The sequence below is a fragment of the Choloepus didactylus genome, chromosome 2, assembly GCF_015220235.1.
Source record: "Choloepus didactylus isolate mChoDid1 chromosome 2, mChoDid1.pri, whole genome shotgun sequence".
In the NCBI taxonomy this organism is placed as follows: domain Eukaryota; kingdom Metazoa; phylum Chordata; class Mammalia; order Pilosa; family Megalonychidae; genus Choloepus; species Choloepus didactylus.
Window position 1 is genome coordinate 183,562,595 of NC_051308.1, and position 17,270 is coordinate 183,579,864.

The 17,270-nt window shown below is 34.9% G+C and overlaps 1 protein-coding gene across 7 annotated transcripts in view; it reads left to right on the plus strand.

Moving 5' to 3' along the window:
• The window catches only part of DOCK7 (dedicator of cytokinesis 7), a 325,545-nt gene that overhangs the window by 300,869 nt on the left and 7,406 nt on the right, over positions 1-17,270 (plus strand). For all 7 annotated transcript variants that reach the window (XR_005215342.1, XR_005215344.1, XR_005215343.1 and 4 more), the window contains 2 exons: positions 2,947-3,053; positions 14,496-14,663. Coding sequence is in view for 1 of the 7 variants with exons in the window: in XM_037827046.1 (XP_037682974.1) it covers positions 2,947-3,053; positions 14,496-14,663 (275 nt within the window). In the remaining 6 variants the exon portion in view is untranslated. The remainder of the gene's footprint in view (positions 1-2,946; positions 3,054-14,495; positions 14,664-17,270) is intronic.

Below are 17,270 nucleotides of genomic sequence, written 5' to 3' on the forward strand. Positions count from 1 at the left end.
ATCTCTCCCACAATTTTTAAAGAAAGTCTTAACAGATGTAAAATTCTTGGTTGGCAATTGTTTGCTTTCATCACTGTGTGTGTGTGTGTGTGTGTGTGTATAGTATCACTGCCTTCTTTCCTCCATGATTTCTGATGATAAGTAAGCACTTAATCTTATTGGGATTCCCTTGTACATAACTTGCTTTTTTCTTGCAGCTTTCAGAATATTGTTTGTCCTTTGCAATGGGAAGTATGATTACTATGTGTCTGGGTGAGGTTCTCTTTGAGTTTTTCCTGTGTGGGGTTTTTTGGCTTCTAGAATGTGCATATTCATGTCTTTTGTTAAATTTTGAAAGTTTTCTGCCATTATTTCTGTGAATATTTCTTATGGCCCCTTTCTTTCTTTCTCCTCCTTCTGGCACTCCCATAATGCACATATGGGCATGCTTGATGGTGTCCCACACACCTCTTAGGCTCTTGTTCTAGTTTGCTAATGCTGCTGGAATGCAAAACACCAGAAATGGATTGGTTTTTATAAAAGGGGTATTATTTGGTTACACAGTTACAGTCGTAAGGCCATAAAGTGCCCAAGGTAACGCATCAACAGTCAAGTTCCTTCACTGTAAGATGGCCAGTGGTGTCCGGAAAACCTGTGTTAGCTGGGAAGGCACATGGCTGGCCTGCTCCAAGTTCTGGTTTCAAAATAGCTTTCGCCCAGAATGTTCCTCTCTAGGCTTCAGCTCCTCAAAAATGTCACTCTTAGTTGCTCTTGGGGTGTTTGTCCTCTCTTAGCTTCTCTGGAGCAAAAGTCTGCTTTCAAAGGCCATCTCCAAAATGTCTCTGTAAGTTGAAGCTCCTCTTTCAGTTCCAGTGCGTTCTTCAAAGTGTCCCTCTTGGCTGTAGCTCCTCTTCAAAATGTCACTCTCAACTGTACTGCGTTCCTTCTGTTTGTCAGCTCATTTATATGGCTCCAGTGATTTAATTTGGACCCACTCTGAATAAGTGGGGTAACACCTCCATGGAAATTATCCAATCAGAGTCATCACCCACAGTTGGGTGGGGCACATCTCCACGGAAACACTCAAAGAATTACAATCTAATCAACACTGATAGGTCTGCCCACACAAGATTACATCAAAGATAATGGCGTTTGGGGGAACATAATACATTCAAACCAGCAGAGCTCTGTTCATTCATTTTTGTTCTTTTTTCTTTCTTCTTCTCAGCCTGACTCATTTCAGTTGTCTTGAGATCTCTCCTGTTGAAACCACTTATGGAAGTTTTCATTTATTTCAGTTATTGTGTTCTTCAACTCCAGTATTTCTCTCAGGAGATTCCCATATTGTTCATTCATTGGTTTCCTCTTGTCCTTTCATTCCTTCTCCGTGTTTTCCTTTATGTTTTTGAGCATATTGAACACCAATTTTTTAAAATCTCTGTCTGGCAGGTCCATAGTCTTTTTCTCTCTGTTGATGGTTTTTAGATTTTTATTTTGTTCCTTTGGATGGGCTGTCATTTCCTGTTTCTTTATTTACCTTGTAATCTTTTGTTGCACACTGTACGTTGTAATATTTTAAATTGTTAACTCTGGGATTTACTCCCTCAACTGTCTGATCTTGAAGTTTGTATCCAGCTAATGATATGATAGAGATTTTCTTGAATACAGGAGCTAATCACACAAACCAAAGCAAAAATCACCTTTCACTGTCTTGGCTCTGCTTCACTGGTGGTATTTTTCAGAGCTTAGCTCTCCTATCAAGAAGATCACCTTGTGGCAAAAAGAGGAAGTGCAAGGTCTTCTCTGCCTTATGTGAGCCTGAGGTGTGAAGCCTGCTTCTTTTCCTGGGCTCCTGCTTGATACCCCTCTATTCCCTTTGACATAGACCTTCTCCCCCTCCTGGGTGTTCTCTTGAGTAATTTAATGCACGTTGTTCTTTACCCCAGGCTGCTTCAACTTATTGTTTCTCACACTGTCCCAGGTATCTACAATTGGCTTCTCTACTCTCAGGACAAACTCTGGGAGGGTGAGCCTGAGACCCCTTTCCTGGCTCAGTCTCTCAGACTTCTACCTGACAAATTGGCACTGACATACATGTACACAGGGGCTATTCTGCTCCATCTGGAACAGAGCCAGCGATCCACAATAGGAGTTGAAGCTTCACCCTGCATTGTGGAGGGGAGAGGATCCAGTAAGGGCTCCAGGGGCTACTTCTTTGACTTTTGAAGCTGATTTTCTTGATGCTGCATTTTCCTGGTTAATACAGTCCTTTAGCTTTATTGTATAGTTTTTAATGCAGCCCTTTAGCTGTTTTCTGTGGTTTTGAGGAAGGTTACTGCCCTTAAGAGTCCCTCTGCCACCTTTGCCCGAGGGATTTGGAATAGTGGCCTTTCTCAGATCTGGCCTCCAGTGATCTGACGTAGCTGATCAAAGGTAGAAATCTTTCATCAGACCATTCCCACCAACCCTTCCTCCCAGAGATTGTATGACTAGGCTTGACACCAACAAGCTGCACCAGGAGCTCAAGTTTTTGTCCTCACTGCTGCCTGCCATGAAGCTGAGGGGAGGGGTATGGTAGCCACTGCAGGGAGGATGAAACTCACTGGTATTTATGGCCATTTACCTCCTCCTCCTCCCTGGATTCTGCACAGTATTTCTCTAGACTCTGCAGTTTCAAAGTAGTTGATTCATACAGTCCCTGCCAGTTCAATAGTCTGATTTCTGGTGCTTCCTACTCTGCCATCTTCCCATAATCTTCTCCCAAGAATGTAGATTTGATGTTGTGAAAAACTAGAAACACATTTCCAGGGTCTGTCTCTGAAAAGTTTTAATATAGATATAAATACATATTCCTTTAGACTTACGTGCAGCCATTCCGGAGCTAGGAATACCACTTGAGTAAATTATGTTTCTATAATTTTAGTAAAGATAAAAACACATTCCTTGTTTTACTTTCTTATTTTACAGGGACCATTGGAAGTTGCCCAAGTTTTCCTATCTGAAATACCAAGTGACCCAAAGCTCTTCAGACATCACAATAAACTTCGGCTCTGCTTCAAAGATTTTACTAAAAGGTATTTAAGACTTCTGCTAAAGCCCTTCAAATTGGAAGTTGCCAATACTACAGTGTGAAATAAGGGTCCTAAAAGGGACCATTGAAAAGAGAAAATATTGAAAAGTAGTTCACAATGAGAAATAATCTGTGTAGCATTTACTGTTCTTCAGTAGTATATATTTATTCCTCTCCACACACACACACCCTTATAATACTATATTTTTAATTTTAAAGATTGGAAGAACCAAGGCTCAGGAAATTTAAGTGAAGCTATTATTAGATTATTTAACTTGAAAGGTGTTATTTGTTGTGAACCTTCAATGTGTGAGCTTCTGCTTCCCTTCTCTCAAGAATCCTGCAAGCAACAAACTTGGAAGCAAAAGATTTCACTCCCACAGGATATTATGCAAATTAGGTGAAATAATATTGGAATGGTACATGGGTTTCCAAGATCACCCAGGTTTACTAAGAGGACTCACAGAACTCAGCATATAGTCATACTCATGGTTATGATTTATTATGGTGAAGGGATATGAAACAAAATCTGCACAGAATAAATGTGCATAGAGTGAAGTCTGGAGGAAAGCATACACAAGCTCCCAACCATCCTCTCCCGGTGGAATCACATAGGATATGCTTCAGCAGTGAGTTGTGACAACATGTGTGAAGGAAGCTCATTAGACACTCAGTGCCCAAGGTTTTTATTGGGGGCTGGTTACATAAGCACCCTTTGGTACCAACTACCAAAATTTCAGACTTCCAGTAGGAAAGCAGGAGTTCAGCATCATCCAAACAGTTTAGGCATAGTGAGCCACTTTTACCAGTTCTGGGAATGCTAGGAACCCTTCCAAATCCACGTTCCCAGACACCAACTAAGGGGCAACCTTGCAAACAGACCTTTTGAGCATAGCAGTCTCAGGTCTGCTATGTTAATGCTTGTCCGCACAGTGGGAGAATTTCTAGACTAGAAATTTGCTACATAATATTTGGAACCTAATAAATAGGTGTTCAATAAAAATTGAATTTTTAAAAAATGGGGAAAATTGTCATTTATCAACTTGCTACTTGATTCCTGTTTTATTAGCATTATAGGTACAAAAGAGGGAATGATTAATTCTACTTGGTTATGTCAGGGATTATTTCACACTGGCATTACATTTGATATGGCACTTGAAACTATTAATTTGCAGGGTTGCTATGACAAATACCACATAAGGGTTACCTTAAACTACAGGAATATATTGTCTTATGGTTTGGGAGGCTAAAAGTCCAACATCAAAATATTGACAGCCTTAATTTCTCCCAGTGTATGTAGCATTCCAGCCTCTTCTGTCACGTTAGGTTCTCTCTCTTCTTGTGTCTGCCCCTCTGTTTTCCACTGACTTCTGACTTACTTCCATGTCCAATTTCCTTTGCTTATAAGAACTTCAGCCATATTGGACTAAGGCCTTTCCTCATTCAGTTTGGCCACACCTTAATAGTAACGATATATTTGCATACGAGTTCACACCCACCAGAACTTGGATTAAGATTTGAACATGTCTTTTGTTGGGGATGTGATTCAGTCCCCAACAAGAATGTTTGTTTTTCAGGCAGAAAAGAGGGGAAAGAGTATATCAAATAGAAAGAACAGCATGAGCAAATTTCAGAATCTGTTCTGGGAATGGTGAGTAGTCTAGTGAAGCTTGAAATATGGAATGTATGAAGACAGGTAGTCAAAAAAAATAAATAAATAAAAGACTGCAGAAGTAGAATGGGACCGAGAGCCTTGCATCTATTAAATAAATGACTTGTTAATTGCCTAATAAGGTAGCATTAGAACCAAAGTCAGAACTCAGTCTTTGACTCCCTAGACATTATGCTTTCACTTATCAAATCATTCATTGAATGGATTTATTAGGAGAGAAATTATTTTACTTTTTTATCACTTTTTGTGGAAGGAGGGGTTCCTTTAAAAAATTTTTTTTGTTTTTAATTATAGCAGTTGTAGGCTTACAGAAAAAGTATGCATAAAGTATGGAGTTCCTATATACCCTCTTCCCACCTGCCCCACCACAGTTTTCCTTATTACTAACAATTAGCATTATTGTGGTACTTTTGATACAGTCAATGAAACAGTATTATAATTATATTATTAACTATAGATCATAGTTTACATTAGGATTCATCTTTGTGTTGTGCATTTCTATGGATTTTTTAAATTTTTACTCTGGTAACATACATGTAACCACTTTCAAGTATACAATTCAATAGTATTAAGTACATTCACAGTGTTATGCTACCATCACCACCATCCATTACCAAAATGTTTCTGTCACCCCAAACAGAAACTCTGTACCAATGAAGCATTAACTCCCTATTCCCTACCCCCACCCCTGCTCCTGGTAATGTGTATTCTCATTTCTGACAATGAATTTGTATATTCTTATGATTTCATTTACATAAGATCATACAGTATTTCTCATTTGTGTCTGGCTTATTTCCACTCAATATGTCTTCAAGATTCATGTTGCTGCATTTATCGGAGCTTCATTCTTTTTTACAGCTGAATTCCGTTGTAGGTATATACCATATTTTATTTATTCTTTTGCTGCTGGACACTTAGGTTGCTTTCACATTTGACTATTATGAATAATGCTGCTAATGAACATCAGTGTGCAAGTATCTGTTCAAGTCCCTGCTTTCAGTTCTTCTGGTTATATACATAGCAGTGGGGTTGCTGAATCATGTGGTAATTCTGTACTTAACTTGCTGAGGAACTGCCAAACTGTTTTCCACAGTGACTGCACTGCATCAGTTTTGTCATCAGAAAAATATGGATAATGCTAATTTATTCACATATTTTGAGATGATTTTTCCTTTGTTCTCATTGTAATAGCTGTCATGATTTGCTAGCAATTTCTCCTGCATGAACATAGTAAATATCTAAAAGAAAAACTTCAAGATACGTCATAGGAAGTCTGAGATTTTATAATCTGATTTTTTGGTTAGATGGCTTTGTAGGATTTGGTCTTAGGAAACAACAAGAAACCTAACTTCTAATAATTGGAGTAGATAAACTATGATAGGAGAGGAAAGAACCTTGCTTCCTAACAGAATGAATGATTTCTAGGATAAATTTTATTATTAGGGAGATTTCAAAATACTAAAACAGCAACAAGAAAAATCCCAGCTGTCTTTGTAAGCCAGGTGATCTTGAACGATACCTACTCTTTAGATCATAGACGTTTAGTAATAGACAATCAGATACTTCTTTTCCTGTTATTGTTTTGGAATATTTTACCATGACTGTAGTTATAAACAAATGTCTTCCTCTTTGTATGTCTTCACTATAGAGTAATGAATTCCTGTAGTCTTGAATGTTACTGTAAATAAAGTTTTTCCCTTTTAAATTACAAAACAAGCAACATCAACAAAGAAACAACTACATAAACACTGATGTTCACAGTAGCATCATTCAAAATAATATGAATAGGTGGAAACAACCCAGGTGTCCATTAACAGATAAATGGATAAACAAAATGTGATACACACACACACACACACACACACACATATACATGTACATATACATGGAATGGAATATTATTCAGCCATAAAAAGGAATGAAGATCTAATACATGCTACAACATGGATGAACGCTGAAAAATTATGCCAAGTGAAATAAGCCAGAAACAAGAGGACAAAATTGTATGATTCCACTTAATATGAAATATCTATAATAAACAAATTGATGGAGACAGAAAGCTAATTAGAGGTTAGCAGGGACTGGTGGGGGATGGGGATGGATGGGAAGTTACTGCTTGATGGATAAAGAGTTTCTGTTTTGGGTGATAAAAATCCTTTGATAATGGGGGGAATTGATGATAGCACAATATTCTAAATGTAATTAATTCCACTGAATTGTGTGCTTAAAAATGGTTAAATGGCAAATTTTGTTATATATACGTTACCAGTATAACGAAAAACAAAAACCAACTGCATAATATAAACCTTACAAAGAAAGTCAGAGCCAATGTTACATTTTCATTTTTGCATCAATATACATGTTTTACCATTGTTCAGTCATAGTATACACAGAACCTTAAATTCTTGTTTTTCAATTTAAAATGGTTATATTATTTCATCAAATTAATGTACTGTAATTTTGTATATCCTTATTTTTTAATTAAACTTGAATTTAAATGTTGGTGTGGATCTTTTTTCTTTTGTTGAACTATTCCTTTGGGATAAAAATTCCAGCATGAGGTTACTGGGCCAAACTGCATGAACATTTTTAACGGCTTTTAATATGTAGAATATTCCTAAAAGGTTTAACTATTTACAGTGCCACCAGGAATGTAAGTGTACTAGTCTCAATATGCCTTGCTCTCTGTAATGCCATTTAAATAGTTTTAAATGGTACTTCGATTTGCATGTCTTCTATTACTAAATACAATAAACACTCTTCCGTGTGTTTACTTTTTATATTTTGGAGTTTTGTCTTTAAAACTTGTTTTCTTAAATATTAAAGAGATTTAAAGGAATGCTTATATATTAGCTGTTAAAGAATAGGAAGAAAAAAGTCATGGACCTACTACCAACTATAAGAAATAGAGCATTATTATTATTTAAAGTCATCTCCTAATAAGCCTTTCTCTATCATCTCCCTCTCTTCCATCAGAGATAACCACTATCCTGAATTTCCTATTTATCATCTCCTTTCTCCTCTTTATAGTTTTATTATAAATAGATGTATTCTTAATATACTATTTACATTTATATGTTTTTAATTTTATGTAAATGGAATTACAGGTTATATATTCTTCTTTGACCTGCTATTTTCAGTGTTTGTTAGATATATCTGTAAATATTGCTTTAGTTAAATTATTTTCATATATTTCATTGTATGAATATGCCAGAATTTATTCATTCTTCTGTTGAAAGATATTTTCTTTTATGGCTAGTGCTTTTTATGTCTTGTTTAAGAAAAAATTTTTACCCTGAGGTCCTGATGATGTCCTAATATATTGACTATTAAAGGTTAAATATAAGTTAAAAAAGAGCAGAAAACAAAGTCTTGCCATTTACTTTTTTTTATTTTTTAATCCTCTTGCAGTTGGTTTTTTGTATGATTCAGGGTAATGATCCAGTTTGATTTTTGTCCACATTGATAAACCGGTTATCTTAGCACCATTTCTTGAATATGGTATGAGTTATAAGGATCAGATTTCTTTTCCAGGATGGATATCCAATTGACCCAGCATCACTTATTTAGAAGATTACCCTTTCTCCACTGCTTTGCATAATCATTGCTGTCATAAATCAAATGTCCATGTTTGTATGGATCTGTTTCTAGGATCACTTTCATAAGACCAGGGGTTAGGACTTGAACATATCTTTTTGTGGAACACAATTTGATCCATAACAATAATCAACACCTTTTCATTATCCCAAACAGAAACACTGTACCTGTTAATCAATAACTCCCCATTTCTCCTTCCCACTAGCCCCTTGTAACTTTGACTTTTTGTTTCTATGAATTTGCTTATGCTAGATATTTTATATTTTCCAATAATAATTGTACTTTTTTTTATCTGGCTTATTTCATTAACACAATCAGTTCAAGATGTACCCGTGTGATGGCATGTATCAAAATACAAATTCCTTTTTATGGCTGAACAATATTCCACCATACCTGTATACCACATTTTGTTTATCCATTCATCTGTTGATAGACACTTGGGTTGTTTCACCTTTTAGCCGTTGAGAATAACACTGCTATAAATATTGGTGTACAACTCATATTTGAGTTACTATTTTCAATTCTCTAGGATTTTTTTCCTAGGAGTAGAATCACTGGGTCATATGATAATTCTTTGTTTAATTTTTGAGGAACTGCCAAACTGTTTTCCTTCAGTCGCTGCACCATTTTACATTTCCCACCAGCAATGTACAAGGATGCTAACTGTTCCTCATCCTCATCAGCACTTGTTATTTTAATTTTTGATTTTTAGACAAAGTGATTTGTATGGGTTTAAAGTGGTATATTGTGGTTCTGATTTGTATTTCCTTATGACTAATGATATTGAGCATCTTTTCATGTGCTTATTGGCCATTTGTGTATCTTCTTTGGAGAAATGTCTTTTGAGGTCCTTTGCCTATTTTTTAATGGGATTGTTTGTCATTTTGTTGTTAAGTTGTAGGAATTCTTTATGTATTGTGGATACTAGTCCCTTATCAGATACTAGTCCCTTTCTGTAAGTTTTCTTTTCACCTTCTTGATAATGCCCTCTGATGCCCAAATTTGTTTAATTTTCATGAAGTCCAATTTATCTAATTTTTCTTTGTTGCTTATGTTTTTAGTGTCCTATCAAGAATCTATTGCCAAATAAAAGCTCCTGAAGATTTTCCCCTGTTTTCTTTTAAGAGTTTTATGATTTTAGCTCTTATATTTAGTTGATCCATAGTGAGTTCATTTCTGTATGATTTGAAGTAGGTGTCCAATTTCATTCTTTTGTATCTAGATATCCAGTTTTTCCAGCACTATTTGTTGAAGAGACTATTCTTTCCCCATTGAGTGGACTTGGCACACTTGTAAAAACTCAATTGGCCATAGATTGTGGGTTTATTTCTGTGCTCTTAATTCTATTCCATTGGTCTGTTGTCTGTCTTTATGCCAGTACCACACTGTTTTGATTACTGTAGCTTTGTAGTTAGTTTTGAAACTGGGACATTTGTGTCCCTGACTGTTTTTTGTTTTTTGTTGTTTTTTGTTTTGTTTTTTTTCCCAAGATGATTTTGACCTTGGGGCCCCTTGAAATTCCTCTTTTATGTAGACATTTACAGGAATAAATTTCTGTCTGTGGAATTGGAATGCCTTTGTTGCATCCCACGAGTTTCGGTATGATGTGTTACAGTTTTCATTTGTGTGTATTTTGTAATTTCCCTTGTGATTTCTTCTTGAATTTGTGAACCAGCTTTTCCTTTCTGGAAAGAGTGTAGCTGGAATTTTGATAGGGATTACATTGAATCTGTAGATCATTTTGGCTAATATTGACATCTTTACAATATTATGTCTTCCAGTCCATGAATACTGGATGTCTTTTCATTTAGTCAAGTCTTCTTTCATTTTATTTAGTAATGTTTTGTAATTTTGACTGTTCAATTCTTTCACATCCTTGGTCAATTTTATTCCTAAGTATTTTATTCTTGTAAATGCTATTATAAATGGGATTGGTTTTTTTTTTTTTTTCTTTTCCTTTTCCTTTTTGGATTGTTCGTTGCTGGTGTACAGAAACACAAATAATTTGTACCTTCATCTTGTACCCGGCAACATTGCTGAATTTGTTTATTCTAGTAGCTTTTTTGTAGATTGTTTAGGATTTTCTCATAAAGGATCATGTCATATGTAAATGTGTATAGTTTGGACGTCTTTTCCCAATTTGGATGCTTTTTATTTCTTTTTCTCACCTAATTGCTCTGACTAGGACTTCCAGTAAATGTTAAACAGCAGTGGTAAAAAGCCAGTATCTTTAACTTGTCCCTGATCTTAGGGGGACAGTTTCCAGTCTTTTATTATTGGGTGTATTATCTGTGTTTTCCATGTGTGCTTTATGTTTAGGACGTTCCTGTCTATTCCTAGTTTTCTAAGAGTTTTTATCAAGAAAGCGTGCTAGATTTTGTCAAGTGCCTTTTCTTTGTCAATTGAGATGATCATGAGGGTTTTTTCCTGTATTGTATTAATGTGGTTATTACATTGATTTAATTTTCTTATTTTGGACAGCACTTGCCTTCCTAGTAGAAATACCACTTGGTCATGGTATATAATCCATGTGCTGTTTTAATGTGCTGTTGGATTCTATTTGCTAGTATTTTGTTGAAGGTTTTTACATATGTATTTGTTAGTCTGTAATTTTCTTCTGTTGTCTTTATCAGGCTTTGGTATTGGTGTAATGCTGGCCTCCTAGAATGAGTTGGAAAGTATTCCCTCCTTTTCAGTTTTTTTGTAAGAGTTTGAGTAGCATTGGTGTAAATTCTTTGGATGTTTTCTAGAATTCTCTAGTGATGCCATCTGGTCCTTGACTTTCCTTTTTGGGAAGTTTTTGATTAATGATTCAATTTCTTTACTTATAATTGTCTAAGATTTTCTATTTATTTTTTAGTCAGTTTAGGTAAATTGTGTGTTTCTAGGAATTTGTCCATTTCATCTGAGTTACCTGATCTGTTGATGTACAATTGTTCATAACATTCTTTTATAATTCTTTTTTTATTCCTGTAAGGTTAGTAGTAATATCCCCTCTTTGTAACTTTGATTATTTACATCTCTTTATTTTTTTGTCAGTCTAGCTAAAGTTTTGTCAATTTTACTGATCTTTTCAAAGAACCAACTTTTGGTTTTGTTGATTCTCTCTGGCTTTTTATTCTCTATTTATCTCCACTTTAATCTTTTTTATTTCCTTCTTTCTGCTCACTTTTTGGATTAATTTGCTCTTCTTCTAATTCCTCAAGGTGTGAAGTTAGGTTATTGATTAGAGACCTTTCTTCTCTTTTATGTAGGCATTTACAGGTATAAATTTCTGTCTGTGGAATTGGAATGCCTTTGTTGCATCCCACGAGTTTTGGTATGATGTGTTACAGTTTTCATTTGTCTGTATGTATTTTGTAATTTCCCTTGTGATTTCTTCTTGACCCATTGGTTAAAAGTATGTTGTTTAAATTCTGTATATTTAGGAATTTTCCAGTTTTCCTTCTGTTATTGATTTTAGCTTCATTACATTATATTCAGAGAAAATACATTGCATGATTTTAATCTTTTTAATTTATTGAAACTGTTTTGAAACATATAGTCTGTCCTGGAGAATGATCCATGTGCACTTGGGAAGAATGTGTATTCTGCTATTCTTGGGTGAAGTGTATTATATGTGTTAGGTCTAGTTGGCCTGGTATTAATCAACTCCTTAATCAAATGCTCTATTTCCTTATTGATCTTCTGACTAAATATCCTATTCATTATTGAAAATGGCGTATGGATGTATACTGCTACCTATGTAAAGCCATCTGTTCCTGCCTTCAATTCTGTCATGTTTACTTCATACACTAAATTTTGGGATGATGTCATTTAGATGGATATGTGTTGATAAATGTTATATCTTCTTGATGAATTGACCCTTCCATCAATATATAATGTTCTTGTTTGTCTCTTGTAAGTTTTTTACTTAAATTCCGTATTATATTAGTATAGCCAGCCTAACTGTCTTTTGGTTACTATTTGCAAGGAATATTTTTTCAATGCTTTCACTTTCAGCCTATTTGTGGTTTTTTAATTTTAGGTGAATCTCTTATAGAGAGAATATAGTTGGGTCATATTTTTTTTTTATCCATTCTGTCAATCTCTGCTTTTGACTGAAGAGTTTAATGCGTTTACATTTAAAGTAACTACTGATTTTGAAGGGCCTGCTTCTGCAATTTTGTTATTTTGTCTTTGTCAATCTTAAACCTTTTCTGACCCTCAGTTCTTCTGTTAATGCCTACTTCCATATTTATTTGGTTTTGTTTTAGTTTTTTGTTTTATACCATTTTGAGTCCCTTCTCATTTCTGCATTTCTTTGTGTTTACCATGGGGTTAAAACTTATCATCCTAAATCTATAACAGTTATATTTGATTTTATACCAACTTATCTTCAATAACGTATACATAGACTATTCCTATACCCCTCTGTCCCCACATTTTTTTTTTACTTGTTAACAAATTATATCTTTGTATATTGTATGTGAGTAAGTGTACTCTCCTTCCTCTGGAATCTGGGACTACGGTTCTGCAGTGGGAGTGTAGATGTCACTGTGCCAAGCCAGAGATGGGATAGATTTAGGGCTAGTAAACATGCCACAAGGCTTTCCAGCCATTTTTAAGTTGACTTTTTCTTGATTCAGCATTGCCATGTGTTTGTAAGCCTTTGACTATTTTCCAGGGTTCTGAGATATTGGTTCTACCAGTTTTTGCTTGTTTTTTAATGTTTCTATGTGGGACACAGTATTTTGGAGTTTTTTTTACTCTACCATCTTGTTAATGTTAATCCCTGAAGATTTTTTTAATAGATATTTTTCATTAGGTTAAGGAAGTTCCCACCTATTTGTACTTATGGTGAGAGATCTGATCACAGTTTTTTTTATTTATAAAATGCATTTTTCTGTTATCTCCTTTAACTTTTACTATGATGGATTACATTTGATTTTCTGTTAATCCAATCTTGCATTTTTTTCCAAGAATAAACAACTGGTCATGGTGTGTGTGTGTGTGTGTGTGTGTGTGTGTATGTGTGTGTATGTGTGTGTGTAAGAGTATGTTTTACACATTGGTAGCAGTTTCCTGTTATTTTGTTTAGGGGTTTTGCAACCATTTCCATAAGATTAAAAAATAATTTTCTTTTCTTATAGACCCCATTCAGTTTGGGTATCCCAGTCTTGACAAATAAGTTGATAACTTTCTCAGGGTTAATTCTTTTTTTTTTCACCTATACTCCGGAATAGTTTTTGTATACTCCATAATAGTTGTGTTACATTGGGATTAGAATGTTTAGTAGACCTTGCATGTTGGTGTTTGTACGTGTGAAGAGATTTGTGACTTTACTAATAGAATTTATTTAATGGTTCTAGGATTAGTCATGGCTTTTTTTGTTGTTGTAAATTATATTTATCTAGAAAAGTATAATTTCAGATTTGCCTTAAATTGTGCATAGTATCCCTCTGTCTTTTGAAATCTCTGCTGTTTTTGAAATTATATCCCATTTTTAATTTCCTTTAGTGGATATTTATGCTTTCTCTCATTTTAATGTTGCTAGAAGTTAGTCTGTTTTTGTTGGTTTTTTCAGAGAACTTTTAATTTCTTGATTCTCTCATATTTTGAATTTTCATTAATTTATGTATTATTTATTTACTTATTCTTTCAGTTTTTCTTTTTAAGTTGCTTAGCTTTTTAATTTTACCTTCCACGTAAGACTATACATGTTCCTCTAAATATTTCTTGAACTGCATCCCATAAGTGTTGATATGCATATATTATTTTTTTTATATCCTTTCCTCATTTCTCTGTTGAGGTTGTTATTGTTCTTAAATATTTGAATAAGTCCAAGAAGGAGTTGTTACCAAATCCATAAGTTTAAAAAAATTATTTGTACATAGACAGTTCATTATGTCTGATGCCCTTGGTGCTACATAAATGATTATGATTGCATGCATCCCTTTAAGAGCTTCTAGTCTAGTTGTTATGTGGAGGGGAAAAAAGGCTTCAGGTTAACAATAAAAATTAATATATAATGTGCAAATTAAATGAAAACTAGAAGTAAATGTTTCTACACTTTTAAAGAAATTCAGTAGATCATCTGTTCCCTGACTAAACTAAAAACAAAAGAAAATCCTCGTCATGATGAATGTATCAGACAATGCCAGAAGGAATGTTTTGATAATGCACTGTTTTTCCTAGGTGTGAGGATGCCTTAAGAAAAAATAAGAGCTTAATTGGGCCAGATCAAAAGGAGTATCAAAGGGAACTGGAGAGAAACTATCATCGCCTTAGAGAGGCCCTGCAGCCTCTGATAAACAGAAAGATCCCCCAGTTATATAAAACAGTACTGCCTGTCACCTGCCACAGGTATGCTTATTTTTTCTGTTATTTTGGAGATCTTTTAAAACATGAAATCTGCTTAAGTTATTTTAGTAATTAGTATTTTCTTGTAACATTTCTTATTACATAGATTTCAGTCAATGTCCTCTTAAACCTAATAAGTTCTGTTAGTAAAAGCTTTTATCACCTATATGTTAACCAGCCTACAAGATGAGTCAGTTCGGTCCTTAATCTAAGATTTATAATGTTGTGTTAAGCACTCATATTAACCAGAACATCACACATAATAAGTCTAGACTCCTAAAACCATTCCTTTTAATGTCTTGTCAAACTTTTTGTAATTTTGTGGAAGAATTTACTAGAATGTATTGGAGCCAAGAATTCATTTCCCTCAGCCATGACAGTAGAAGAGTGTGTTCTTCTAGATTTGTATTGAAGCAGGCATCCCCAGTGAGTATCAAGACTTCAGTATTTTTTCTCCACTTTGTAAGTGTGACAAATTAAATCATAAATTGAAATAACTAGGAATTGCCTGCAATTAAATCCTACTTCTACTTGAGCAGGTAATTCAGTCCAATTTTTAGATTTCTCATCTGTGTAAGATGATAGTACTTACCTTGAAGGGGTTACATGGGATTAAATAATGGTACAGATGTAAAGTTCTTAGGACAGTACCTAATGTTTTACTTTTTAACACCTTAATTCTGGAAAGGACATGATAACTGTTAAATTGCTTTTTTTTTTTCACATTTTGAAATCCAAATATACATACAACTATTAAATTATTTTAGCACCAACATTTTACCACCCTTTTCTTTGAATTAATAATAGTAAAGCTATTAAGTTGAAATTATGTGATAAGTTAGTATTTGTAGGGCCTTTTGATTTTATTTACATGAAAACAGTATGTAGCTGCATGTCTATATATACTGCAAAATAAAGTTAAATCTACTATTTAATCATTTGGGAATTAGTCCTTGCTCTTTGGTGATCTGGTATTTTTTTACTTCTAGATGCCTGAAAGCAACATTTATTCACACATTCATTCAAAAAATGTTTATACTAAGTCCCTGCTGTATGCCAGGCTGTATGGTAGGTGAGGAACGATATGAATGAACAAGATAGATATGGTCCTTGCTGTCACCAAGATCACAGTCTAGTGGGGAGATACAAATGAACATGCAATTATTTAATAAGTACTATAGTGGTAAAAATGCACTAATGCTAATAAATAAAAATGCTAATGGAATACATAGAAGGGGGACACCTAAATCCAGGTTGGAGTATCAGAGTCTCCTTGGAGGAAATGAGATTTGATACCCGATAGAGGGTGGAGATAGAGGTAGGGAAGGAGAACAAGGGGATTGGGTTGGTAGCTGTTTTGGGTAGAAGAAAATGATAGGGGGGATAAAAGGTGTAAATTCAGTAGAAAATTGGCTTAATTTACTTTTTAAATTAAACTGAGTGCCTTTATTGACTGTGGTGAATGCTTATGTCACTTATCAGCTTTTGAGTTTAAAAAAAAAAAAAAAAAAGCAGTATTTAGGAAGTGTGGTTGAAATGCAGTTTCAACTGACGTTAAAAATCTCTATAAGTGAACTTCCTCATGATTGCCCGTATCTGATTGGGAATGGAACTAGGATTTAAAATTGGCAATGAAAAGTCTCTTAGTCTGCCTCATTTGGGGTATGTACTCAATTTCAAGTTCAAATTTCCCTGTTGCTTCTGGTTCTGAGTCTCCCTTCCCCTCCTAAAGCCATCTGAATGCAAGGGAAACTTGTTAGATGTGTGTTAATATGTAAGAGGTAAGGTGTGCTGGCTAAGGGTGTCACTCATCTCACCAGAAACCACTCAGGAAGTTATTTTCTGCCTGTAATCAACGCTTTGCTTGTTACCATGGTGACTACAGTGGCAGGCCAGTTTGGCTCAGCAGTCAGCTTCCACAGGGAGAACTTAGATCACTTTCTTCTGCATGAACAGAGGGACCTTCTCTCTGCCAAAACATACTTTTGCTTCCACCACCCTATACTGATGGGAAACACCCTAGAAGGCTTTCAGGTTCCTCTCAAAATTCCCAACGAGGAGCAACAGTTGTGATTTCTGCTTCAAATAAAAAAACTCCCACTTTTGATTTTCCCTTCATTTCTTTTTAGAATTTTTACCTTCTTGCTGCTTCTACTCTCCTACCCCAAATCTTATCCTCACCTCACTGGGTCAAAGGTCCTTGGGGTAGCCAAGCAGTTTCCTAATCCCAGCCTCTCTTTCTTCAGATCCCTCCAACTTCTTTAAGTGGAAAAGCTGTATGCTTCCTATCTAACAACTTTCCCTTACACCACATCCTGAGTTTTGCTTTCTTTTTGATCTATTTTATAATCAGTTCTCCAAGCTTTAAGTTCTTAATAGGTGCAGGGAGGTTTTTGGAATTTAGAATCCAAGATTGCTTTTTTCCCTGGGACCAAAACAACAAGTTTCCAGATTCAAAGCTAAACATCTCTTTATAGCTACCCCTCTCCTTTCCGGAGATATTAAATCCCATGACTTAAAGTTAATGGCAGGAAGAGTAAGCGAAAGAAACCAGCTTAAGAATAAAAGGAAAATACATTGAAGCATTTCTAAAATATTATTCCCTTCACC